At 52.6% G+C, this 27,899-nt stretch overlaps 1 protein-coding gene across 2 annotated transcripts; it reads right to left on the bottom strand.

Moving 5' to 3' along the window:
* Positions 1-17,474: 17,474 nt before the first annotated feature.
* On the bottom strand, positions 17,475-21,622 carry LOC100279791 (uncharacterized). 2 transcript variants are annotated; one of them, XM_008674648.3, is made up of 6 exons: positions 21,307-21,622; positions 21,138-21,232; positions 20,996-21,063; positions 20,654-20,742; positions 20,354-20,575; positions 17,475-18,778 (listed from the first exon to the last, which is right to left on the bottom strand). In XM_008674648.3, the coding sequence occupies exons 1-6, from the start codon at positions 21,438-21,440 to the stop codon at positions 18,040-18,042; spliced, it is 1,347 nt and encodes a 448-aa protein (XP_008672870.1). In that variant the 5' UTR covers positions 21,441-21,622; the 3' UTR covers positions 17,475-18,039.
* Between the last annotated feature and the right edge of the window lie 6,277 nt (positions 21,623-27,899).

The raw sequence follows: 27,899 nt of genomic DNA, 5'->3' as shown, positions 1-27,899 counted from the left end.
AGAACGATCAATAAGGTTAACAATCGACTAGTTCTAAGTGTTAATAGATTTGATGGATACATAGATTAACGATACGACCTTTTGTTTTTTTTATTTGAACATACTATAAATGGGGATATGGATGGGTAGCTTCATCTAGCTAAGTTTAGTGGTAAGTGGTGATGTACATTTATGAAATCTAGTACTAGATAATCTTATAGAAGTCTAAGAGAAGTTTGAAGCAAATTCAACTTAAAAGATGTTGAAAAGAGACAAGTTGCTCACGCTAGAGACTTACAGTCAGGGGCGGAGCCAGGGGGGCCGGCAGGGGCCATGACCCCTCCCAAGGCTTTGACACACGTACAAGAAAAAAAAAATATATATATATAGTCTAAATTTTGTGTGTCTAAATATATATACTCTAAATTTTGTACATTACAATTAACCAAAGGTTTAATATAGTGGTTGATAATGAATGATCCATAACTCTGTTATAGTATGTCAACCAAAGTCTAAAAGAGATAAAGCATATAAGATAAAATATTCATTGAATGACCAATCGATACATGAAACATCAATCCTAATTCGTTTGCAGACGGTGATATCTGAACCTCACCCCTTTATGATTCATCCTATCGTCTGGCTAGGCAGTTGCCGATTTTAGCTGACCACTTGACTCGCCTCTGCCATAGCCCCACAACCAATGTCCAAAGAAGGTGATCATGTGAATTAGCAGAATGAGCGCCAACAACTTATATACATACTATATTAGATATCGTGGATAATAAAATCTACAAATTTCAACTAATGTTGTCACCTGATAGTTGGTGTGTACACGACAAATTTAACATGTACTTGAGTAGTTTGACGAATTTTTATGGATCCTCGAGGCTAGTTGGATTTTTGAATTCTCTCAAAAATTTGTTAGCTGTCTCATGAATACTAGTCACTGTATAAAAGTTAAATCTCATCAATCAGATATTCATCGTTATGTCGTCTTTATTATTTTAGTATTGTTCTTGCGTCACAACTTTAGTTCAATATATCAATTAGCTAGAAAATGGTCTCATGGACTAAGATAATTTATAAAGATCTAAAATTCTTATTCCATGTCGAGTGCTTAAACTTAATAACATTATATAATATTTTTATCATATAGTATTGATGAATTGATCGGCCCCCTTATATCGTAATCCTGGCTCTGCCACAACGGCCCAGTACGGGCCAGACGCTTCACAGCACATATATATCTATATTATACTTAAAGCACCAGTTTTAACGGTCGTCTCGCGCCATTTTTTTTACAAATACCTCCTCACAGCTATTTCAAATTAATCCGCTGCACGCCTATAGATGGCCAAACAACGGTCCGACACAAGCCAGACGCCCACAGGCCACAACTCTAGCCTAGACATGTCATGCCGACCTGCTGACTATGCCGGGCCAACCCGTTAGCTCGTCGGCCCATTTGATTAAATCAACGTAAAATGTTAAAAAACAGTGAAGGAGGTGGGGTTCGAACCTATATCCTGATGGAAGAAGGATGAAAGACACTAGGTGAAGTTGTCTAACCAGTAGAACATCATGCTCGGATATTTTTAATATCGAATATAAATTGTATATATGTATATACATTTTTTAAAATAAAAAATATAATCGTGTCGGATCGGATCAGCACTACGAGCCGAGGCTACAACCCAAGCACGACACGGCATTCTTGGCTCTTGCAAGCATTAGGTCGTTTCTGAGACCATAGAATATAAATTGTATATATGTATATATGTTTTTTGTAAAATAAAAAAATATAATCGTGTCGGGCCAGTACTATGGGCCGAAGCTACAGCCTAAGCACGACACGACGTTTTTGGCTCTTGTAAGCATTAGGTCGTTTTTTGTCGGGGACCATAATTAGGGGTACCCTCAAGGCGCCTAATTCTCAGCTGGTAACCCCCATCAGCATAAAGCTGCAAAGGCCTGATGGGCACGATTAAGTCAGGGATCAGTCCACACGAGTGACTCGATCACGCTTCACCCGAGCCTAGCCTCGGCCAAAGGCAGCCGACCTCGAGAGACTTCCGTCTCGCCCGAGGCCCCCTTTTTATGGCGGACACATCACCGGCTCGCCCAAGGCCTTGGCTTCGCTCAGAAGCAACCTTGACTAAATCACCACACCGACTGACCAAATTGCAGGGGCATTTAACGCAAAGGTGGCCTGACACCTCTATCCTGACACGCGCCCCCGGCAGAGCCGAGGTGACCGCCGTCACTCCACCGCTCCACTGGCCAGTCTGACAGAAGGACAGCGCCGCCTGCGCCACTCCGACTGCAGTGCCACTCGACAGAGTGAGTCTGACAGGCAGTCAGGCCTTGCCAAAGGCGCCACGACGAAACTCCGCTCCGCCCGACCCCAGGGCTCGGACTCGGGCAAGACCCGGAAGACGGCGAACTCCGCTCCGCCCGACCCCAGGGCTCGGACTCGGGCTAAGACCCGGAAGACGGCGAACTCCGCTCCGCCCGACCCCAGGGCTCGGACTCGGGCTAAGACCCGGAAGACGGCGAACTCCGCTCCGCCCGACCCCAGGGCTCGGACTCGGGCTAAGACCCGGAAGACGGCGAACTCCGCTCCACCCGACCTCAGGGCTCGGACTCGGGCTAAGACCCGGAAGACGGCGAACTCCGCTCCGCCCGACCCCAGGGCTCGGACTCGGGCTAAGACCCGGAAGACGACGAAACTCCGCCTCGCCCGACCCCAGGGCTCGGACTCCGCCCTGGCCTCGGCCGAACGACTTCCGCCTCGCCCGACCCCTTGGCTCGGGCTTGGCCACGGCAACAGAAGGCAGACTCAACCTCGGCTTCGGAGGAAACCCCACGTCGCCCTGCCTAGGGCACAGACCGCCACGTCAACAGGAGGCGCCATCATCATCCCACCCCGAATCGACTCGGGTCACGGAGAACAAGACCGACGTCTCATCCGGCCAGCTCCGCCAGAGAGGCAATGATGGCGCTCCACAAGCTCTATGACGACGGCGGCCCCCATCTCTCTTACGGAAGCAGGACAACGTCAGCAGGGACTCGACCGCTCCAACAGCTGTCCCTCCATCAGGCTCCGCCGCACCTCCGACAGCCACGACATCACGCCAGCAGGGTGCCCAGATCTCTCCGGCTGCCACATTGGCATGTACCTAGGGCGCTAGCTCTCCCTCCGCTAGACACGTAGCACTCTGCTACATCCCCATTGTACACCTGGATCCTCTCCTTACGACTATAAAAGGAAGGACCAGGGCCTTCTCAGAGGAGGTTGGCCGCGCGGGACCGAGGACGGGACAGGCGCTCTCTTGGGGCCGCTCGCTTCCCTCACCCGCGTGGACGCTTGTAACCCCCCTACTGCAAGCGCACCTGACCTGGGCGCGGGACGAACACGAAGGCCGCGGGACTTCCACCTCTCTCACGCTCGGCTCCGGCCACCTCGCCTCTCCCCCCTTCGCGCTCGCCCCCGCGCTCGACCCATCTGGGCTGGGGCACGCAGCACACTCACTCGTCGGCTTAGGGACCCCCCTGTCTCGAAACGCCGACAGTTGGCGCGCCAGGTAGGGGCCTGCTGCGTGCTGACGAACAGCTCCCCGTCAAGCTCCAGATGGGCAGTCTCCAGCAACATCTCCGGCCCGGGACGGTGCTTCGTTTCGGGACTCTCGAGTTCATGTCCTTCGACGGCAGCTACGACATGACACTTCTTCCACCGCCGCGCGACTACGACAATGGCGGCCGACAACCCGCCCGCCGGCGGCGGAATCGACGACGTCTTCCCCGCGTGGTGGAAGAACAATATTCGGGCTCGCTCCGTTCTCTCCCCCGCCAACGGAGGAGGAGGCGGAGCCGTCAAGGCCAGACGGGAGGCCGCGCTTCGTCGGTCGTCGAGCGAATCGACGCCCCCCGACGCCCCGACGGAAGGCACGCCGGACGTCGACCTCGCGTTCGAGACGGAGGCGAGCGCCGTCCCCCCGCGGCACGCTGACCTTGAGCAAGAAGACGACGCCGGCGCGCTCGCGGAAAGCCTGCAGGACGTCGCCCTCAAACCAGGGATGACGGCGCAACCAGTCCCCGGTGTGACTACGTCGCTCCTCGTCGACCAAAAGGTAACGACTAACTCCCATCTTGCGTCATTTCGACTCGGCCTCAACCCGCCAAACGACCTCGTTTTGGCGGGCGCTCTCATTGAGGCGAGTGCAACCCCACTGAGGTCCTGTATGCGGTCGCCTTGGGACCGACTGACGGACGTCTCGACCTGCGGGCCCTCTGGGTCCGAGGAAGATGACGATCCCAGCATCGGTTGGGATTTCTCCGGACTTGGCAGCCCCAGTGCCGTGCGGGACTTCATGACCGCATGTGACTACTGTCTATCCGACTGTTCCGATGGAAGCCGCAGCCTTGGCGACGAGAGCTGCGGCCCAAGCCGCGAATGTTTCCACATCGAGCTAGGGGATCCCACCGAAGGCAACCATCTTGGCATGTCGGAGGATGGTGACCTCCCCAGGCCGGTGCCTCGCGCCGACATCCCACGGGAGCTAGCTGTGGTCCCCGCTCCGGCGGGGGGTTACGACCCACAACTCGAGCAAGTCCGCGAGGCGCAGGCCAGGCTCAACGAGGAAACAGGAGCGCTTGAGCCGATCCGTCGGGACGTCGGACAGGCATGGGTGGGCCAACCCCTGGCCGGAGAAATACGTCATCTGCCCCAAGGTCTCCAGCACCGCGTCGCCAACGATGTCAGGATCAGGCCGCCGCCCGCATCCAGCGGGGTCGGTCAGAACCTGGCAACCGCAGCAATGCTCATCCGCGCGATGCCGGAGCCGTCAACCACCAAGGGTCGGCGAATCCAGGGAGAACTCAAGAATCTCCTGGAAGGCGCTGCGGCCCGGCGGGCCGAGAGCACTGCATCCCGGAGGCAAGGATATCCCTCGGAACCTCATGTCGCGACTTCCCGATTCATGCGGGAAGCCTCGGTCTACACCGGGCGCACGCGCAACACCGCGCCTGCGGCCCCGGGCCACCTCGGCAACGAGCACCATCGACGCGACCGCCGGGCTCGCCTCGACGAAAGGGTGCGCCGAGGCTACCACCCCAGGCGTGGGGGGCGCTACGATAGCGGGGAGGATCGAAGTCCCTCGCCCGAACCACCCGGCCCGCAGGCCTTCAGTCGGGCCATCCGACGGGCGCCATTCCCGACCCGGTTCCGACCCCCGACTACTATCACAAAGTACTCGGGGGAAACGAGACCGGAACTGTGGCTCGCGGACTACCGCCTTGCCTGCCAACTGGGTGGAACGGACGACGACAACCTCATCATCCGCAACCTCCCCCTGTTCCTCTCCGACACTGCTCGCGCCTGGTTGGAGCACCTGCCTCCGGGGCAGATTTCCAACTGGGACGACTTGGTCCAAGCCTTCGCTGGCAATTTCCAGGGCACATACGTGCGCCCCGGGAATTCCTGGGACCTTCGAAGCTGCCGGCAACAGCCGGGGGAGTCGCTCCGGGACTACATCCGGCGATTCTCGAAGCAGCGCACCGAGCTGCCCAACATCACCGACTCGGATGTCATCGGCGCGTTCCTCGCCGGCACCACTTGCCGCGACCTGGTGAGCAAGCTGGGTCGCAAAACCCCCACCAGGGCGAGCGAGCTGATGGACATCGCCACCAAGTTCGCCTCCGGCCAGGAGGCGGTCGAGGCTATCTTCCGAAAGGACAAGCAGCCCCAGGGCCGCCCATCGGAAGAAGCTCCCGAGGCGTCTGCTCCGCGCGGCGCCAAGAAGAAAGGCAAGAAGAAGTCGCAATCGAAACGCGACGCCGCCGACGCGGACCTTGTCGCCGCCGCCGAGTATAAGAACCCTCGGAAGCCCCCCGGAGGTGCAAACCTCTTCGACAAGATGCTCAAGGAGCCGTGCCCCTACCATCAGGGGCCCGTCAAGCACACCCTCGAGGAGTGCGTTATGCTTCGGCGTCATTTCCACAGGGCCGGGCCACCCGCCGAGGGTGGCAGGGCCCACGACGACGACAAGAACGAAGATCACCCAGCAGGGGGGTTCCCCGAGGTCCGCGACTGCTTCATGATCTATGGAGGGCATGCGGCGAATACCTTGGCTCGGCACCGCAAGCAAGAGCGCCGGGAGGTCTTCTCGGTGAAGGTGGCGGCGCCAGTCTACCTAGACTGGTCCGACAAGCCCATCACTTTCGACCGGGCCGACCACCCCGACCATGTGCCGAGCCCGGGGAAATACCCGCTCGTCGTCGACCCCGTTGTCGGCGATGTCAGGCTCACCAAGGTCCTGATGGACGGGGGCAGCTGCCTCAACATCATCTACGCCGAGACCCTCAAGCTTCTGCGCGTCGATCCGTCCTCCGTCCGAGCAGGCGCTGCGCCCTTCCACGGGATCATCCCTGGGAAGCGCGTCCAGCCCCTCGGGCGACTCGACCTCCCAGTCTGCTTCGGGACACCCTCCAACTTCCGAAGGGAGACCCTGACGTTCGAAGTGGTCGGGTTCCGAGGAACCTACCACGCCGTGCTAGGGAGGCCATGCTACGCGAAGTTCATGGCCGTCCCCAACTACACCTACCTGAAGCTCAAGATGCCGGGCCCCAACGGGGTCATCACCATCGGCCCCACGTACAAACACGTGTTCGAATGCGACGTGGAGTGCGTGGAATACGCCGAGGCCCTCGCCGAGTCCGAGGCCCTCATCGCCGACCTGGAGAACCTCTCCAAGGAGGTCCCAGACGTGAAGCGCCATGCCGGCAACTTCGAGCCAGCGGAGACGGTCAAGGCCGTCCCCCTCGACCCCAGTGGCGACACCACCAAGCAGATCCGGATCGGTTCCGGGCTCGACCCCAAATAGGAAGCAGTGCTCGTCGACTTTCTCCGCGCAAACGCCGACGTCTTTGCGTGGAGTCCCTCGGACATGCCCGGCATACCGAGGGATGTCGCCGAGCACTCGCTGGATATTCGGGCCGGAGCCCGACCCGTCAGGCAGCCTCTGCGCCGATTCGACAAGGAGAAGCGCAGAGCGATTGGCGAAGAGATCCACAAGCTAATGGCGGCAGGGTTCATCAAAGAGGTATTCCATCCCGAATGGCTTGCCAACCCTGTGCTTGTGAGGAAGAAAGGGGGGAAATGGCGGATGTGTGTAGACTACACTGGTCTCAACAAAGCATGTCCGAAGGTTCCCTACCCTCTGCCTCGCATCGACCAAATCGTGGATTCCACTGCTGGGTGCGAAACCCTGTCCTTCCTCGATGCCTACTCGGGGTATCACCAGATCCGGATGAAAGAGTCCGACCAGCTCGCGACTTCTTTCATCACGCCGTTCGGCATGTACTGCTATGTCACCATGCCGTTCGGCTTGAGGAATGCAGGCGCGACGTACCAGCGGTGCATGAACCATGTGTTCGGCGAACACATCGGTCGCACAGTCGAGGCCTACGTCGATGACATCGTAGTCAAGACACGGAAGGCTTCCGACCTCCTCTCCGACCTTGAAGTGACATTCCGGTGTCTCAAGGCGAAAGGAGTCAAGCTTAATCCTGAGAAGTGTGTCTTCGGGGTACCCCGAGGCATGCTCCTAGGGTTCATCGTCTCTGAGCGAGGCATCGAAGCCAACCCGGAGAAGATTGCGGCCATCACCAGCATGGGACCCATCAAGGACTTAAAAGGGGTACAGAGGGTCATGGGATGCCTCGCGGCCCTGAGCCGTTTCATCTCACGCCTCGGCGAAAGAGGTCTGCCTCTGTACCGCCTCTTAAGGAAGGCCGAATGTTTCGTTTGGACCCCTGAGGCCGAGGAAGCCCTCGGCAACCTGAAGGCGCTCCTTACAAAGGCGCCAGTCTTGGTGCCGCCGGCGGACGGGGAAACCCTCTTGGTCTACGTCGCCGCGACCACTCAGGTGGTTAGCGCCGCGATTGTGGTCGAAAGGCAGGAGGAAGGGCATACATTGCCCGTTCAGAGGCCGGTCTACTTCATCAGCGAAGTGCTGTCCGAGACTAAGATCCGCTACCCACAAGTTCAAAAGCTGCTGTATGCTGTGATCCTGACAAGGCGGAAGCTACGACACTACTTCGAGTCCCATCCGGTAACTGTGGTGTCATCCTTCCCCCTGGGGGAGATCATCCAGTGCCGAGAGGCCTCGGGCAGGATCGCAAAGTGGGCGGTGGAGATCATGGGCGAAACGATCTCGTTCGCCCCTCGGAAGGCCATCAAGTCCCAAGTATTGGCGGATTTCGTGGCCGAATGGGTCGACACCCAACTGCCAACGACTCCGATCCAACCGGAGCTCTGGACCATGTTTTTCGACGGGTCGCTGATGAAGACGGGGGCCGGCGCGGGCCTGCTCTTCATCTCGCCCCTCGGTAAGCACTTGCGCTACGTGCTGCGCCTCCACTTCCCGGCGTCCAACAATGTGGCCGAGTACGAAGCTCTGGTCAACGGATTGCGGATCGCCATCGAGCTAGGGGTCAGACGCCTCGACGCCCGCGGTGATTCGCAGCTCGTCATCGACCAAGTCATGAAGAACTCCCACTGCCGCGACCCGAAGATGGAGGCCTACTGCGACGAGGTTCGGCGCCTAGAAGACAAGTTCTTCGGGCTCGAGCTCAACCACATCGCTCGGCGCTACAACGAAACCGCAGACGAGCTGGCTAAGATAGCCTCGGGGCGAACGACAGTCCCCCCGGACGTCTTCTCCCGGGATCTGCATCAACCCTCTGTCAAGCTCGACAACGCGCCCGAGCCCGAGGTACCCTCGGCTCAGCCCGAGGTACCCTCGGCTCAGCCCGAGGTACCCTCGGCTCAGCCCGAGGTACCCTCGGTTCAGCCCGAGGCACCCTCGGCCCAGCCCGAGGTACCCTCGGCCCCCGAGGGCGGGGCATTGAACGTCGAGGAAGGGCAGAGCGGGGCCACGCCAGACCAAGATTGGCAGGCCCCGTACCTGCAATATCTCCGTCGAGGAGAGCTACCCCTCGACCAAGTCGAGGCTCGGCGGGTAGCGCGACGCGCCAAGTCATTCATCTTGCTGGGCGACGAAGAGGAGCTCTACCATCGCAGCCCCTCGGGCATCCTCCAGCGATGCATCTCCATCGCCGAAGGTCGGGAACTGCTGCAAGAAGTACACTCGGGGGCTTGCGGCCACCACGCAGCACCCCGAGCCCTTGTTGGAAATGCTTTCCGGCAAGGCTTCTACTGGCCAACGGCGGTGGCTGACGCCACTAGAATTGTCCGCACCTGCGAAGGGTGCCAATTCTATGCGAAGCGAACACACCTGCCCGCTCAGGCTCTGCAGACAATACCCATCACCTGGCCCTTTGCTGTATGGGGTCTGGACCTCGTCGGTCCCTTGCAGAAGGCGCCCGGGGGCTACACGCACCTGCTAGTCGCCATCGACAAATTCTCCAAGTGGATCGAGGTCCGACCTCTGAACAGCATCAGGTCCGAGCAGGCGGTGGCATTCTTCACCAACATCATCCATCGCTTCGGGGTCCCGAACTCCATCATCACCGACAACGGCACCCAGTTCACCGGCAAAAAATTCTTGGATTTTTGCGAAGATCACCATATCCGGGTGGACTGGGCCGCCGTGGCTCATCCCATGTCGAATGGGCAGGTAGAGCGTGCCAACGGCATGATTCTACAAGGGCTCAAGCCTCGGATCTACAACGACCTCAACAAGTTCGGCAGGCGATGGATGAAGGAACTCCCCTCGGTGGTCTGGAGCCTAAGGACGACGCCGAGTCGTGCCACGGGCTTCACGCCGTTTTTCCTGGTCTACGGGGCTGAAGCTATCTTGCCCACTGACCTGGAATATGGCTCCCCGAGGGCGAGGGCCTACACCGAACAAAGCAACCAAGCCAGCCGAGAGGAATCGCTGGACCAGCTGGAGGAAGCTCGGGACAGGGCCTTGCTACACTCGGCGCGGTACCAACAGTCCCTGCGACGCTACCACGCCCGAGGGGTCCGGTCCCGAGAACTCCAGGTGGGCGACCTGGTGCTTCGGCTGCGACAAGACGCCCGAGGGAGGCACAAGCTCACGCCCCCCTGGGAAGGGCCATTCGTCATCGCCAAAGTTCTGAAGCCCGGAACATACAAGCTGGCCAGCAATCAAGGCGAGATCTATGGCAACGCTTGGAACATCAAACAGCTACGTCGCTTCTACCCTTAAGATGTTTTCAAGTTGTTCATATACCTCGCACCTACGCAAAGTTTAGTTGTCAAGGAAGGGTCGGCCTAGCCTCGGCAAAGCCCGACCCTCCCTCGGGGGCTAAAAGGGGGGAGACCCCCTCTGCGTCGAATTTTTCCTCGAAAAAGGATCTCTTTTTAGCAGGATTTCTTTCGTGCTTCTTGACTACTTCGGAAAGCGGATCCTGGAAACGACGAGGTACACGTAAGCAGCCAAGGCTGACCGAGCCGAGGGACTCCTACGCCTCCGGGATACGGATACCTCACTCGTCCCTTTCTGCGATAAGTAACTTGCGCTCGGGTAAAGCGACTCCATGGACCGAACGAGTCATCACGTTCGGAAGCTCTCCTGCCGAAGCAGTCCTTCAAGCTTTCTCGACTAAGTCGGGGACAGGGCCTCATGGACGGGTGAAAGTACGCGTAAGCGGCAAGGCCGACCGAGCCGAGGGATTCCCACGCCTCTGGGATACGGATACCTCACTCGTCCCTTCCGCGAAAAGCAACTCTCGCTCACACAAACATCCCTGTTACCGACAGAGTCCAGATGCTTGAAACAGGAGGAAAAAAGACGCAGCTTCGCAAGCGCGGCGAGGGCGTTTTCTTCTGGCCTCGGCGGCCGTAGAAAGCATACGCTACAAGATGATCTGATCCTGCAGGCTCGGGTCTTCACGCCGAAGGGAGCCGTAGCACCCTCGGCATCGACGACGTCTTCAGCAAAACCCGACCCAGCCTCGGGCGGCGCCGCGGTCCAGGGGCTCCTCCGGGAATCCGGCCTGAGCAGGCGGCTCAACCGGTTACCCCTGGGGCCTCGGTCAACCGGCTTCCAAGGGCACCAGCCCGATCCGAGGCCTCGACTGACTGACTTTGGCGTCGGCTCTGCTGACGGACAACACGGCTAGGCTCCAGCCAACCAGGTTCCCCATTCTCGAGCCAACTCCGCCTCTGTTCATACTGATATCGCTACCCCCGGCCTCGATCCACCGAAGGGCGGCCGAGGGGTCTCTTCAACTAAGCTAGAGGAGCCTCACATAACAAGGCCGAACGGGCCGAGGGATTCCTACGCCTCCGGGATACGGATACCTCACCCGTCACCTTGACACGGGGCAACTCATGCTTGGTAAAGCGGTTCAGATAATCAAACAGGCGAGACTTAGTGCTCGAAAATGAGGAAAAAACACGGCTCCGTGCCAAAATTACATACACGTTCAGGCCTCGACAGCCACAATGAACGAACTCACTGGCATACGAGATGCCACTACCAACGGAACTCCGGTTCCCTCCTCCGCAGGTACGAACAACCCCCCTCCGAAGGGGAAGGCCTGCGGAGTAACTGAAGAACGATGGGCGGCTCGCTGCCGCCCATTCCAACCGCGACGGCCACCACCCCTGCCCCAGACAGCGAAGCAGCGTAAGCAGCAGCTTTGGGGGAGGTGTCACGGCAGAAGGGCTCCCCCCCCCCGCTGAGGACGAGAACCAGCCATTCAGGCAGGGAGACGGGGACCCAGGGCCCCTAGCGCCCTGCATATCCTGGCATGGCTGGAGGAAGTCTCCGTGGGGCTCAAGGACGCCCTTCACCCCCGGGCGCAGGGGGAAGAAGGGGGCAGCCGACCCACGCGGAGGCGGCCCCCCGACTCGCCTCATCTTCCATCTTGGCCCGGATGACGAAAATCCTTGAGGCCGAGGGAGGAGTAGAGGCCGCGGCCTGGCCCGTTTTCCCCACCGTCGAACTAGAGGTCACCATCTTGGGTGACCGCCGGTGGCGGGGTGTGGCCAGGCTGCGTGATGAAAATCCTTGAAGCCGAACGATGGCTGAGAGGTACCAACTCCCATGGAGTTGCGTTCCTCCAACGAGGAGGCAGAAAGGCGGCGGATACCCCCCATCCGGGGGCTTGCAAGACAGGAAGACCCGACGCTTAAGGGAGGAAGAAAACATGGTTGCCTTACGAAAGGAGCCCCCCTCCTTTTAAAGGCAACTCCCCCTACGTGCGCCCCCAGGCACCGCGGGCCGAGTCTTCTCCAACACGCTCCAAGGCCCTCCCCTGCGACTCGGGGGCTGGGTCCCGCATGTCATGCAAGCCGGCTCAGGGCAGAAGAAGCCAAACCGCCGTGCATGGTGCGCACGACCGTCCAGCGGTTACAGGCGACCCCCCATTTTCGCCCAGACCAACGGGCAGAAGGAGCGGGCAGCCATGCAGGCGGCATGCAACCGTGCCAGATGGACGCGCTTCTCCGACTTCTGACACGCCAGCTTGGAACCCAGGCCCACGCGTCGAGCAATCGGCGCGCCAGTTGCTGCATGCAAGCAACCGCACCGCCACTTGTGCCACCATCGCGCCTCTTCGGTTGCGAAGCCTATGCCACGACTCGAGGCGACCCAACAGCGCCAGACTGGCGCGTCGGTCAAAGCGACCGAAAGTGGGCCGGCAGTAATAGCGGTGGCAGGCGGGCGGGCGCAGCGGTCACGTCGTCAGCCAGGCACACGTCCCATCCTGAGACAGCAAGAGAGCCTCCTCTCACGGCGTGAAGACGGTGCACCCGTGACCCGTTCCTCAAACGGATCGCACGCGCGCAACGGCCGCCCCGCCAACCACTCGCCCCGTCGCATTAACTCCGCGGCGGGACACGCGACGCCTCTGGTAGGAGGAGCGCGCGACGCTTCACCTTCGCCGCAATAACCGCGTCAGAAAAGGTACGCCACGTCGTCCGATTTCGTATCCTTTTCCGTTTTCCTCTTTCTCTATCTCTTGCAACAGGGACCGGGAAAGGGGGATACCCCGAAAGGGATCCTTCTCCGCGAAGGAACCGGGCTCCGAGCCCCCCATTACTGATCAGGGGTTCGAAGGCTGGCCCCCCGAGGGTTCAACAGTCGCCTCAGATCGCGTGGGCCCGACACCCACTACTGGTCAGGGGTTCGAAGGCCAGCCCCCCGAAGGGCTCCATGGCCGCCTCAGGCTACTCGGGATCCGCGCCCATTACTGATCAGGGGTTCGAAGGCTGGCCCCCGAAGGGTTCACAGTCGCCTCAGACACCGAGCGAGGGATGACCAGGGGTACGTTCGATACATAACCGAGGCTCGGGCTGCGCTCCCGAGGTACCCTAGGACATTTCCGAGACCAGCGGGAACGATCTTGTAACAGAATCCCATCGGAGGGAGGCATCGAGCCCTCGGACCCCGTCGCCAGGGGACCGGGTCCGGCAAATCACCCGCAGGTACTTTTGGGCGTGCCTCTGGGCCCCTAGCCGACCCCCAACGAACGGGGCACGGACGTCCACTCGGATTACCCGCTTGCAGCTCACCGGAGACACCATGTTCGGTGCCCATCGAGGGTAACATGGCGCACTCCCCCCCTCCTCCTTGCGGAAAGGCGACGTAGGGGCGTATGTAAAAAGTCGAGTCTGTCCCTGATCGTCCTCTCGCCCTGTGCAGAGGCTCGGGGGCTGCTCTCGCAAAAACCGGCTCCGGCCAAATCGTTGACAGCGTCAACATACCAGCCCGAGAGCTTGGGCCCCGACCGTGCACCCGGGCTACGGCCAGTTCGCATGAGGGAACGACCAGACCAGCCGAAGCGTTAAGCGAAGTATTAAGACCTCGAAGGAGTGTAACCACTCCTCCGAGGCCTCGGGGGCTACACCCGGCGGGTGCGCTCGCGCGCACCCACCGGAACGAAATGCAACCGAGAAAGGCTGGTCCCCTTGCAAAAAAGTGCGACAAAAGCCTCCAAGCGAGTGCTAACACTCCCTTCGAGGCTCGGGGGCTACTGTCGGGGACCATAATTAGGGGTACCCTCAAGGCGCCTAATTCTCAGCTGGTAACCCCCATCAGCATAAAGCTGCAAAGGCCTGATGGGCACGATTAAGTCAGGGATCAGTCCACACGAGTGACTCGATCACGCTTCACCCGAGCCTAGCCTCGGCCAAAGGCAGCCGGCCTCGAGAGACTTCCGTCTCGCCCGAGGCCCCCTTTTTATGGCGGACACATCACCGGCTCGCCCAAGGCCTTGGCTTCGCTCAGAAGCAACCTTGACTAAATCACCACACCGACTGACCAAATTGCAGGGGCATTTAACGCAAAGGTGGCCTGACACCTCTATCCTGACACGCGCCCCCGGCAGAGCCGAGGTGACCGCCGTCACTCCACCGCTCCACTGGCCAGTCTGACAGAAGGACAACGCCGCCTGCGCCACTCCGACTGCAGTGCCACTCGACAGAGTGAGTCTGACAGGCAGTCAGGCCTTGCCAAAGGCGCCACGACGAAACTCCGCTCCGCCCGACCCCAGGGCTCGGACTCGGGCAAGACCCGGAAGACGGCGAACTCCGCTCCGCCCGACCCCAGGGCTCGGACTCGGGCTAAGACCCGGAAGACGGCGAACTCCGCTCCGCCCGACCCCAGGGCTCGGACTCGGGCTAAGACCCGGAAGACGGCGAACTCCGCTCCGCCCGACCCCAGGGCTCGGACTCGGGCTAAGACCCGGAAGACGGCGAACTCCGCTCCACCCGACCCCAGGGCTCGGACTCGGGCTAAGACCCGGAAGACGGCGAACTCCGCTCCGCCCGACCCCAGGGCTCGGACTCGGGCTAAGACCCGGAAGACGACGAAACTCCGCCTCGCCCGACCCCAGGGCTCGGACTCCGCCCTGGCCTCGGCCGAACGACTTCCGCCTCGCCCGACCCCTTGGCTCGGGCTCGGCCACGGCAACAGAAGGCAGACTCAACCTCGGCTTCGGAGGAAACCCCACGTCGCCCTGCCTAGGGCACAGACCGCCACGTCAACAGGAGGCGCCATCATCATCCCACCCCGAATCGACTCGGGTCACGGAGAACAAGACCGACGTCTCATCCGGCCAGCTCCGCCAGAGAGGCAATGATGGCGCTCCACAAGCTCTATGACGACGGCGGCCCCCATCTCTCTTACGGAAGCAGGACAACGTCAGCAGGGACTCGACCGCTCCAACAGCTGTCCCTCCATCAGGCTCCGCCGCACCTCCGACAGCCACGACATCACGCCAGCAGGGTGCCCAGATCTCTCCGGCTGCCACATTGGCATGTACCTAGGGCGCTAGCTCTCCCTCCGCTAGACACGTAGCACTCTGCTACATCCCCATTGTACACCTGGATCCTCTCCTTACGACTATAAAAGGAAGGACCAGGGCCTTCTCAGAGGAGGTTGGCCGCGCGGGACCGAGGACGGGACAGGCGCTCTCTTGGGGCCGCTCGCTTCCCTCACCCGCGTGGACGCTTGTAACCCCCCTACTGCAAGCGCACCTGACCTGGGCGCGGGACGAACACGAAGGCCACGGGACTTCCACCTCTCTCACGCTCGGCTCCGGCCACCTCGCCTCTCCCCCCTTCGCGCTCGCCCCCGCGCTCGACCCATCTGGGCTGGGGCACGCAGCACACTCACTCGTCGGCTTAGGGACCCCCCTGTCTCGAAACACCGACATTTTTGAAACCACATTGTGCAATAGACTCCATGTTGTTTAAGGTCGCTGAATTGGATGGAACAACAATGATTTGTCACACTAACAGTAAATAAAAAGTTATTTGTTGGTTTTAAACGTTAGTAATTGCTACGAAGTAGCATAATTTATATGGAGCGCAGCCAACTTTTATTGATGCCTAGCTTTAGCAATCACTCCATATTTTGATATATCTATTTTATAAGTTTGAGTTCATGTGACTTATGTTAGAAACTTGAGCTCACAAACTTTCTCTTATTTGGTCTCTGTATGGTGGAATTATGTCATTTTATAATCTCTGTTCATTCAGTCAGTTATTGTGAACTCTCTTCTAATCGCTCACTTCATTGGTCGTGTTGTACCAAAACATATTGCATGGAGTAAACAATAACATTAGTTAGCCAAATAAAAAAATATTATACGGAGAGCGAAGACAATTAATAAAAAATCTTGATTTTTTTAGATAGTTTACGTTGATATTATTGTAAACCGTCGTAACGCACGGACAACCGACTAGTGATATTATATTGGGCACATAGAGAGGGTTACAGATAAGTGTGCAAGACAAAACACTCACTGAACATGTTCAGTAAGGCACCAGATACGATATCAGACACGACACTCAGAAGTCTACAACTCCGCACCTTAAGAGGTATACTCACCGGACGTATCCGATAGATATGCATTATCATAGCACTGAATACCAAAGCTACTATATTGTGGACCTATCGGGATTTCAAGAAGCACAACATGCCAACATGGTTATTGATTTAAGTCCTTCCCTTTAAAGGTGCCGAGAGGAAGGGAGATTAAAATATACTCGGTCGATTCAAAGGGTCAATATGATTAATATCAAACAAGAACATGTCATAATAAAGGACGAAGCATGCTTATACTTTTTTGTCGCAACTTCGCATGCTCTGAGACCCTGTTTGTTTACCTAAAATATTATAGAGTTGTTTGGATCGCTGCCTAATTTACCACACTTTACCTAATTTTTCTATTTAAGGTTAATTATTTAATTCAAACGACTAATCTTAAACAAAACACGTTAGTCACGAACCAAACATGCCCTATATAATCCAGTTTTTAAGAGACAAACAAACAACACCAATTATTAGGTGGATTATATAATCTAGATAACTAGATTATAGTTTTTAATAAATAGACCAATCAAGAGACCTTTTCCATAGTCTGCTGGAACAAATTGTCTTCGGTAGGAAAAAAGAAAGACAGATTTTGCTCCTGGATATCAGGTATTAGCCATTTCACACCACTAACACCGAATCTAGTGGTATGGGAAAGGCGATATTTCTTAAATATCTCCCAAACCATAATTTTGAATTGGCACATCACGCAAAACCTGTACAAACACATCACCAACGTGGCGGTTGAGAAAACAATCCCATCATCACGTATCACTAGATTAGCTGGAGCTCGGTCTGGCACATTAGTTTGTGCAAATCATGTGCTTAAATTCCTCCTCCCTCCGTTGACGTTTCAAGTTTATACACGGAAATTTAGTAGTAGTAAAAAGATATAGTACACAGAAAATAAATAAAAACATAGAAAAAATAGAGATAGAGAGAGATTAGCACAAGAAAAGGTATATTAAAAAAAAAAGTCGTTAGAAGGTAAGATTAAAAACTATTTCAGAACAGAGAAATGTCAACTATTTTAGGATGGAGGGATGAGCTAAAATAAAAAAAAATCAAAGAGTTTGGCAAAAACCCAGACGTCGGAAAATGTTCTGGCCGGTGTGTGCGGCAGAACATGTCCCCCAAACCCAAAGGCAGCCAATTCCAATGAAGCCAACCAGAGAGCTCTGACAGGATCACCAGTGATAAAACGGTGCAAACGCACACACAAATCTCAGAAGAAAATTGTTCCTCTTCTTTCTCCACAAGTTCAACAGCATACAGAATTACAACGAAAACAGATGAAGAGACTGGAAGGGAGAAGAATACAGTTTGTTAGAGAAGAGTAACAGAATTTCCAAAACTGTCGCCCGCTTGTCCTCCAAACCAGTTAAGTACCCCTTTCCTCTTAGCTCGGCTGATGGATCATCATACTCGAACCTTCCCGCGTGTTGTAGCTCACAGACACACACTACTGTTTCACGTCCGGCAGCACCTGAACTGCATCTCTGTTATGGGATATGACAAGAGCATTTCCACTTGGTCTAGATACTACAGCGCAGCTGACTCGCACAGAAGGCCAGGTCATAACACATCAATGTCTCTCAGCTGTACCCAGTTGAAGCTCATCTGACTGAAATCTCGTTTGCAGTAACAGCTCATTCATGTCTACACAATCACAGCGAGATCTAACAGTTGCGCCAAGCCAACAGGTGTCCGTCTAGGTAAACCTCATATCACTTAGCCACTAGCGCTACAATTTGAACTCACAAAAGCAGTACTCGGGCAGAGCCGACCCCCTGCCTCTGACATACTCCTCTCGATGAGCGTCCCACATAGCCTTAGCCAGTTGCTGCCCTGCTAGCCCAGCGGCAGTGTAGTTTGCGAAGGCCCTCCTGCTCAAGACCAGTGTCCTCTGGAGACCTTGCATTGTTCTCATCGCAGTTACCATCTTGTCCATATTTCCAAAGAATGTGGCGACATAGGCGTCGCTGTTGACCGAAACATAGTAGTCGAGAGCAGCCTTTGTGTTGCCATGCATGTTCTCGAAAGCTTCATGGGTCAGGAGAGACGATTTGGTGTACGTGTTCTTGTAAACGGACGTGAAACCCTCGAGTTCCATTAGCCCGTCACCAGCAGCTAAATAAATGTTTGTGTTTGTAGGAATGCCTAGCGCCTGGAGGATGAATGCTGTTTCGCTTGGTGTCAGAGGGCACTTGCCACGGTTCCTCCACAGGCGGGCAGCGTCACCGGTCAATACCTTCCTACCCTCCCTGCGTGCAGCTTCAATGGAGTCCATTGATTTGGAAGAAAGGCCAGTGTATGAACACCGACTGTAAGCGACCATATCTGGTTCGAATCTCAGGTGAAGGGATAAGAAGGGTTTTGGTATGGCTTGGAGGAGCTCAACAGCTTTGGATTCCACATTCTTATTCAACCTGAGAGCGCTGTAACAGCCTTGACAGTATGAAGCTTTTGCATATGCGGGGTTTCTGAAAACACGCAGACATATATCAGTTTGGCACCGAATCAGCCTCGAGATGAATAAATAACATTGCAAATAAATATTTATCACCAAAGATCCTAATACGACTGATGATACAAATATGAAGAATATAAGAGTTAATAATATGATTTCTAGGATATACATTGTTATTGCCACAATCGTGAAGCCTAGAATAGTTAATCATGCAAATTTTTTGGTACATACATAAGCTGGAAGGACTAAACAACTCGTTGCCTAAATATCTTGTCTCACTCAACCTACATCTTTGACGTTACGGTTGGGCATAAAGGACTATTGCGACGATGACAATGTTTAGAAGATAATAGGAAACTAATATTAGGTAAATTGAAGTGGTCGCTGTTACGGAAAAAAATATAACCAACAAATAAATGGTACCCAAATTCTCATAACATATAGGCAGGCATCATTGCCATCAAAACTAAGTGTGTACAGTCAAACTAAAGTTGTGGACGGGAAAGAAGGGTTGGCTCCAACATAATTTTTTTTTTCTCGAACGCGCAGGAGAACTGCGCCCCATTATATATTTAAACAGAAAAAGGGGTGGTCTTAAAAGACCAATACAACTCCAACATAATCAGTGACAGGTAGGTAATTTTCGCGAAAATTTAGAAGAACAACAGGTAAAATCATGAGCTAGGGTGCTGTAAAATTTGTACTAGACAAAAGCTGCATTGGGAAAGTCAACCCTTTGTTGTCTTTTGGCATTTTGGGAAGCCAAACCAGTTTGAAAAAAAACCCAACTAAAGGGGGCCTAATAAAGATCAGGTTCACTTAGGCTTTTCGAGCAACCTCCCTATATCACTCCCTATCTCACTACCTATTTCAAATTTCACTCTGTAAACAGTGCAGTCTACAGTGCAAAACATTGTTTTGCACGTCCATATATATGCTCCGCTGGAGATGGCCTTAGTGCCTTACTGCAGAGGGATAAAGAGAGTACAAATGCAGAATGCAGATCACCACAGCTTTTTACAGTAACTTGTGAAATTAAGGAAATCCAGTAGCTAACAAATTTTGAAGGTTTACAAAAATATTCTATGCTGATTAGAAGTAAGAAAGTTATATTTAAATAATGAAATCAATGAACACACCCGTCCATGGAAAGTAGCAATTACCAACTGCTTGGTCATATCAAATGTTAAAGTCTAAAGCATAAATGACAAAAAAAATACTGATTCATACTTCATCACGGCTTAGTTGTAGTACTTTCACATATACCACTCAGGAATTCAGCAGTGATAAAACTATTATATTTCATAAACTAATTTTCCTTTGGTAGGAAATATAAACTTCATATACACTATAATATAGTGCACCAAAGATGCCAATCTTGTAGCCCTACAGAACTTTATTGCTAACTGATTTATTATCACCCCTTCCAACATACTAATACAATGAACATAAAATAACATATTCTATTCGACGTCATGCAAAGCTCAATATATTTTGTGAGACAAATTGCTTGTAAGAATGAATAAGAGCAATAGTATTATAGAAATGGACGGTGAATGCTAAGGATCTATGAGATAAGGAGCACTACCTATCCCTTCTTTGATTCATGGCAGGTGTCAATGAGATGTATTGATGCTCCAAGAGAGCTGGAAGTACCGTTTCAACGTAATCAAAATGTCCTTTCCGTTTACTGCAGTCAACCTTAAATGGTTCTCTGGACGCTATCTCTGCAGGCAAGTCCTTAACAACTTCCACATATCCTCTAGTCTGCTCAATGAAGTAATCAACATCAAAAACATCTGCAAAGCCACTGACAGAACAATACAATAAGAACTACTGTAATCTTATTTCAAACAGGACTGAATTACAAAACCTTCAATCAGCATACCTAGATTCATTCCAATAGGCGGCAACCTCAAACTTGGGTAGAACCATTGTTGCGTTCAGAAGTCGTGCAACCCCAATTCCGTCACATAACTGCAGATCCATCACAGTGGGATCAATTGATGGCCCATCCAGAACCCAGAAGCACAAGATATGAAGTTATGAGCAGAAGAAAGCACAATTTCTTTATGGAACATCAAGATTATCAAGAGCTTCAGACTGAAAGTTCAGCGCTCTCAGCCTCGAGTCTCACTACTCACTACTCCATGCAGTGCTGCTGCGATACTGACAACCAGAGCTAAATGTACAGGAAGGAGAAAACTCTAACCGAGGTCTCTTAACGTACATCACGTCGCAGCTGGTTGAGACCGCCGTAGCAATCTATTCGGATGTACCCGTTCCTCCTGGACGGAGCTGCACACAGAGGGCAAGCGTCGATCATCAGCGCATCCAGTTCCAGATTCCACACACAAACTGCGAGGCATTACCTTGCAATGGCGCCGTCCGCCACCACCCGCACGGGCGCCACTCCACCAACCACCGCTGCGCCCATATGAGCCGCGAGCTTAAAGGAGGCAGCTCTCTGCCAGAAACCGAACGCGGGACTAAGGAATGTGCCAGAACGATCTAGGAGTACGGGAGGGGCGAAGCGCGTACCCGGAGGCGGGGAGGCTGACGAAGGGCGGAGAGGACGGCGGCGACAGGAGGAAGAAGAGGACGGGCGCGAGGAAGAGGGACGGTAGGAGGAACCGGAGGCGGTGCTGCGCGCACCACGCCGCGGCCGGTGTCATGGACGCCGGCGACTCACCGTCGCCGGAGCCGCCGGGTTAGGCGCTGGATCTGATCAGCCGGCGGCAGCGTGTGATTTGAGGAGAAAGAAATCCCACTAGGTTAGCACATCGGAGTGAGAAATTCGACGAGTCGCACCAGGCCCCTTTGGCAAATTAAAAAAATGGGTTCCAGGCCCATGCGGGCCCCACGTGTCATACACGGCAGTGACAGTGTTTCGCTTCCACCTGCGCCGAGATCTCGGAAGAGACGCACCGTAGCGTAGGATCAGAAGAGGCTCCCGCTGGCCGCTGCTACTTCCCCGGCCCCGCTCGAATCCAAGCCGCCAAGCCCCCGCCGGCCCGGCCCCACCCCAACCCAAACCCGAAGCCGCGATATATGATTAGAAAATAAAAAAAATAGTTTTTTAAATTGTTGCCCTCGGTTTTAGTGGTGTGTTGTACCATTAATCGTGTTTTTTCTCAGTTGTGCCTCTCTGTTCTATAACACTGGAAAGGCACAGCTGAGAAAAAAACACGACTAAAGATATATGTGAGCACACAACTAAAACTGAGAAAAAATATCATATAATTAGGGCCGGACGAAAAACTCGTAGCTCGTTAACTCGCTCGACTCGACTCAATAGTGGCTCGACTCGATTCGACTCGTTTATAATTTATAACGAGTTGAGCTTGTATTTCAACTCGTTACGATAGCGAGCTAGCTCGAGCTGGCTCGCGAGCCAAACGAGTTGGAGTAATTAATCGAATTACAATAATCTCAGATCCAAAATAGTTAATCTTGTACTCTACTATAGTTAATCTTGTTCTTTGTTGAGTGTGGAATCTTAAGTTGCAAACTCTATTTTTTCTTAATAGATCTCCTTCATTTCTTTTGCTTCATGTTTTTACATCCGTTCGTAGACACTAGACATGGTATTATCGAGCTGGCTCGCGAGCTAAACGAGCCAGCTCAAGTTGGCAAACGAGTCGATGCGAGTTGGATCTTCAGCTCGTTAACATAACGAGTCAAGCCGATCCAGCTCGTTATCTTAACGAGCCAACTCGAGTCGAGCCAGCTCGATATCCACCCCTACATATAATATATTACCATTAAACTAGGTTACCAGTTACATAGATTTATTTCTTTTAGATAAATGCTAAGGAGTAGTTTGTAATTCGAGTAGCCGGAGGAGGCATATCAAAACACCACTAGGGTGCTGTTTGGTTCATAAAATATAACGTAAATGATAATGATTCACACTCGAATACCTCGAATACCAGCGTAACAATTTTAAATAAGCTGATATCCATTTTTAATATAGTATCGATTATGATTGAACCTAAACAGTCGTTTGGTTCACATATTGGTAATGTAATGGGTAACCGATAACATTAAATCATGTTTGTTTAAGTCTAACTATAATCGATACTATAATATAAATAGATAACACCTTATTTAAATTTGTTATCGCTCCATTATTTAAGTGTAAATAGTTACCATTATCATTTATATTATATTTTGTGAACGAAACGTTACCTTAATATTATCGGTTACCAATACCAAACGACACGTAGGTTCGCCATGGGTCGTGGTGCCGGCCCCTGGAGGAGCCATTGGCAATTTTGCCATTATCATTTGTGGGCTTCGTCAATATGCCATCGGACCCACAAATCATAGACACAGACGGTCCCACCAGTCATAGACACGGGATGGCATAATAACAAGCAGCCAAAATTGAGAGTGGCAAAATAGCAAATTTCTCGCCCCTGGAGAGGACGCGGTCATGGCGTGCCCCCAGGCGCCGCACGCCGCGGGACGAGGAGGATGGGGGCGGGGCTGGACCCTAGCCCGAGCTTCGGCGGCTGCTCGGACCCCGTGTTGGTGGAGCTATCCATGGGCGGGGACTACTACCGCGCCTGCTGCGGCGAGCCCGACTCCGATATCCCCGAGGGGCCCAAGCTGCCCTGCGTTGGGGACAAGGTGAGGTTCTCACTTGTCTACGATCGGTTATTGGCTAGCCCGCCTTGTGGTGGAACGGGTCTCCATCGCACTTTATTGTTTTTACAGACTTGCACTGATCTAGTGCAAATTCTAGTCGTGGCCGTCTGTACCGCTCTGGGGGGATCAGACAGTGCAGCGGCGCAGTTGAGTGTTGGTTACTTGGTGTTCAAGTTGTGCTGGTAAGCATGAATGATGTGGATATGGAGATGATTGGTAGTGTTTTGTTCTAGTCTAGGACGAAAAGGTGGTTATTGCTCAAAAGGTGTGATTTGGGTGAGAACCTTGCATTTACTTCTCCTTTAGATTGGACTCGCATATTTGTTGATAGGGAACTACTCGACAGTGAAACTGGTTCACCATATTCTTGTAACAAGTGAATTGAAGAATTTGTCCCATAAGTTGGCCAAACACCACAGGGTTCCCACTAAAGTATGCTATTCCTTTTTAAGTTCAGAAAGTGTCAAATACAGTTATCTGTAGGAGGAGGTGGCTAATCTTGGAGTTTTTTAGCATATGAAATAGTATGTTAAGAACTTAAGATTGATCTGGTATTTAAGTCGACACTCTGATTTGAGCTTGTTTGTACCAGGATTAAGTTGGGTTGTGTGTTGCTTATGCTGTTTATGCTCACCTGTTGGTTGGTGTTATCTGTAGGATGCACCAAGTTAGTAGGTGGTCTGTTTGAACTGGATGGAAACTGCTGTTCTCATGTCACATTTCAATAAAATCGGAGAGTGCCTTGTTTCTGGTTATATATAAAAAAGTGCATATTGTGATGATGGTTAAACACCTTTTTTGAATGATGAAAAACGTTTCTGAGTTATTACGAAGGCTAACATGTTCTGGTTACCATGGTGGTTTCCATACTAATTATTATACATCGTGTAAATGTTGCAGGAGCCTCTTTCCTCTTCAGCAGCCGAGTTTCAGTCTGGCAGCCCCATTTTACAAGAGAAAATTAAGGTTCTTGTGTGTCAGGCTGATCTAATATGTAATTACTGCATTTTTATGTGGTTATGCAACATGCCATTGTCTAGTTTGTTCAACTAGTCTCCTACTTTGTCTGTAGTTGCTCGGCGAACAATATGGTGCTTTAAGACGGGCACGTGGAGATGGAAACTGCTTTTATCGAAGCTTTATTTATGTTTTCCTACCTGGTAGTATCTGCAGTGTACTTTTCACAAATATTATCGTTCATAATTCAGGCTATGATCCTTTCTTATATTTGCTTACAGGAACACATCCTAGAGAGACAAGACAAAGCTGAGGTTGATCACATCATGGTAAAAATTGAGGAATGCAAGAAAGAAGACACTCCTGTCTCTTGGATATATTGAGTTCACTTTTGAGGATTTCTTTGCGGTAAGTTTGTTCAGTGGTTATTTTTTGTGTATTTCTCTGAGTCATACGTTTTCTGTTAGGGCGGCTTTCCAGTTTATTTGTCTACATTATCTACTGTTTGTGGGTTTGTCTACTTAATTGTCACAACCGTTTCCAGATGATTTTTTTGTGTATTTGCATAGATGAATTGGTTTACAAGCTGTCTGAAGTCTGTATCTGTAGAACAGGTTTGGTTTGGATTACTGTGGTGCATGTGCATGCTTCTTGTCAATCCTTCGAGGCTCAGATATGCTGATTTTTATGTGGAAAGTTAACTAAGTTGCAACTTGTTTATTTTAGTCTGGAATACTAACCAGCCTGTCTTCTAAAGGACATGAGCTTTCAGCTAGAGACATAGCATGTCACCCAAAGTTTTTTCTACCGTACTCGAGACTTTTTGTGATAGAAAGAAAAAAAAAAAGAGACGCAGCAGATCAATCAGTTTGACGAAGACATGGCCTTGCGATTGGTCTGGGGCTCAGCAGAGGCGAGAATGAAGAACGGGTCTCAGCTAGTCAGCTGCCAAGTACGCTGTGCCTTCCCGGCACCTGAAAGAAGCAAGCACATTTTCGACTCCGTTTGGTGGTCTATCTTTCTGTTTCCACAGTCAGGGTGGTTGGGTGGCTGGCCGGCTGGGTGTTGCTGGAGTGCTGCTGCTCTCTGTCTCTTTTCGTTCTGGGCCCTTTTCGCTGCTTAGGTAGGTTCCCCGTGTCACGCCATCCAACTCGCAAGGAGATAGATAGACAGCGATCGTGCTTCGTTCATATCCTCGGAAGACAGCGGTCATGCTTCGTTCATATGAGCAAGGAGGAGGAGGCGTCCAATCTTGGATCGGACCACGCAGTTCAGTTCCTCACAAGCAACGAAAACCAAACTAATTGTGCAAGAATGATGTAATCCTCCTCCGGGGAAGAAGGCGTCTTATGCGTGCGTTCTAATTTTTTTTGGTTAAGGATTAGAGGATGAGGGAGTTAATAAGTGGCAGGCAGATGGCGCCAAATTGTTTGAAACCTTGTAGCTGATTAGTCGCAATTTTTATGCGTGGCGTACGGGTAAACAATCATAATCTGACGAGCACAAACAAAATCTTGGTGTGGCGGGGGATGGGTCATCATGGTGGTGGGAGGGGTGTGGGGACTAGGACCGGCGGTGGCGGAAATAGGGATGACAATTTGACTCGTGGATTTGAATATCCGTCGGATATCCGACCCGATGGAGCTGGGTATGGATACATGTTTTGACCCGTGGGTCAAACTCGAATCCGACCCGAAGTCAGGTGGGCACGAATTAGGATATTACTTTATACCCGCGGGTTATCCGTTGGATATTCGAAACCGACCCATAATGTATTTTTGGCCTAGCCCATATTACATATCAAAGAACAAATCCTAACACCATAAACCCCACACCTAACGCTCCCAATTTCTCACTGTTGGCTGCCCCTTATAGCCTTGCTGGCTTCCTGCGCTGTGCCCCATGGCCCTTTCCAAGTCTCATAGACCATATCAACACAGACAGCTGACCCTTCCAAGCTCTAGTGTTCCTAACTGAGGCCCACATGCCCATAATAATTCTTTTATTAATTTTTAATTGTGTATGATGACGAATTGAGAAGAAATTTGACTAATTATGCTATTGAATTGTTGAATAAATGATTGTGTCTGTCATATCCGATGGATATCCGAAACCTGTCCGAAATCCGATGGGCATGGGCATGGATATAAATTTCTACCCGCGGGTACGGACACGAGCAGATATTGGTTACAACCGTGGATATGGTTGCAGACGGATATTTGCAATATCCGATTCGAATCCGATCCGTTGCCATCCCTAGGCGGGAACAAGGCTTCACGGACATCATGCGCACAGTTGTTAAAAAACACGACGAAGATGAGACCTAGCTGTAGCCTGTAGCTGTGGTTAGGGCTGAAAAAAATCGAGCCGAGTCGAGCCAAGTTTTCGAGAGTTTTTGAGCTCGTTGTGTAACGAGCCGAGTTGGTTCACGAGCTATGCTAAATTAATCAACCTATAAAATAATAATAGATATTAAATAATTTTATAAATATCAGACTTGTTCCTTAATCTTAGTCTTTGATGATGGATATATGTCAATTTAAAATTTAGATTATTGATAATATTGAATGATGACTATGTATCTTATATTTATATACTATTAGGTTACCGTACAATACAATATTACTCTCTCCGTCTTATAATATAAGACGTAACCACTTTTTATTCTTGTCCCATAATATAAGACGTGTTTTCTTTATGTATACCTATATCGATGCAGTGATATAGAGAGAACTAAATATATTTCTTGTTTTTTAAAGCAGAAGGGTTACGTCTTGTATACTAGAACTGGAGGAAGTACTTATTAGGCTGGTGCCAACGCAGGCTGCAAGACGGGCGGCACGGCGCTCCTCTCGCCCGACCGAAGGCGAGAGCCAGGTGAGAGAGCGTTTCCGGGCGACGCCGCTCGCGCTCGGCGAGAGCAGGCGAAACCGCCTCGCTCTCGCCCGCGCTGGAGCGCGCGCCCGGGCGAGAGACGGGCGAGAGGCAGGCGGTGAGGCGGGCTACGCACTGGCGCGGGCGGCGTGCGGGCGAGAGTGTGGGGCGAGAGCGAGGTGGCGGCTTCCGATTGGTTCTGCTGGCCACATCAGCGCCACGTGTGATAACCGTTTTTTACCGTTTGGACTCCAAAAAATTTGAAAAAAATACAAAAAAATCACAAATTTCATCTATAAATTATTATGCACTTTGTAGTTTTTAATTCAATAAAAAGTATTATGTTGTGTGATTTCTAAGCGTTAAAATAAATCCGCGTGAATTACTTAATTCTGAAATAGAAAAGCTGATGTGGCTATAGCCTGAGGCTGTAGCCTGCTGCAGCCTGTGCACTGGAGCAGCAGGGGCGAGAGTGAAGGCGAGAGCTGATGTGGCAGGGGCGAGAGGGAGGCTGTGCACTGGACTCAGCCTTAAGGTGTAGCTCAGTTTAAACTGAGTCAACCGAGAGCCAGTTGAGCCGAGCCTCTTTTTAGCTTGTCGAGTGGCGAGTAGAGTTTAGTCATCCAACAAGACATATACCGCACAGTGCA

This window comes from Zea mays, chromosome 1 (genome assembly GCF_902167145.1).
Source record: "Zea mays cultivar B73 chromosome 1, Zm-B73-REFERENCE-NAM-5.0, whole genome shotgun sequence".
Taxonomy (NCBI): domain Eukaryota; kingdom Viridiplantae; phylum Streptophyta; class Magnoliopsida; order Poales; family Poaceae; genus Zea; species Zea mays.
Note: the sequence above shows the minus strand (reverse complement) of the source record. Positions and strands in the feature narration are given on the sequence as shown.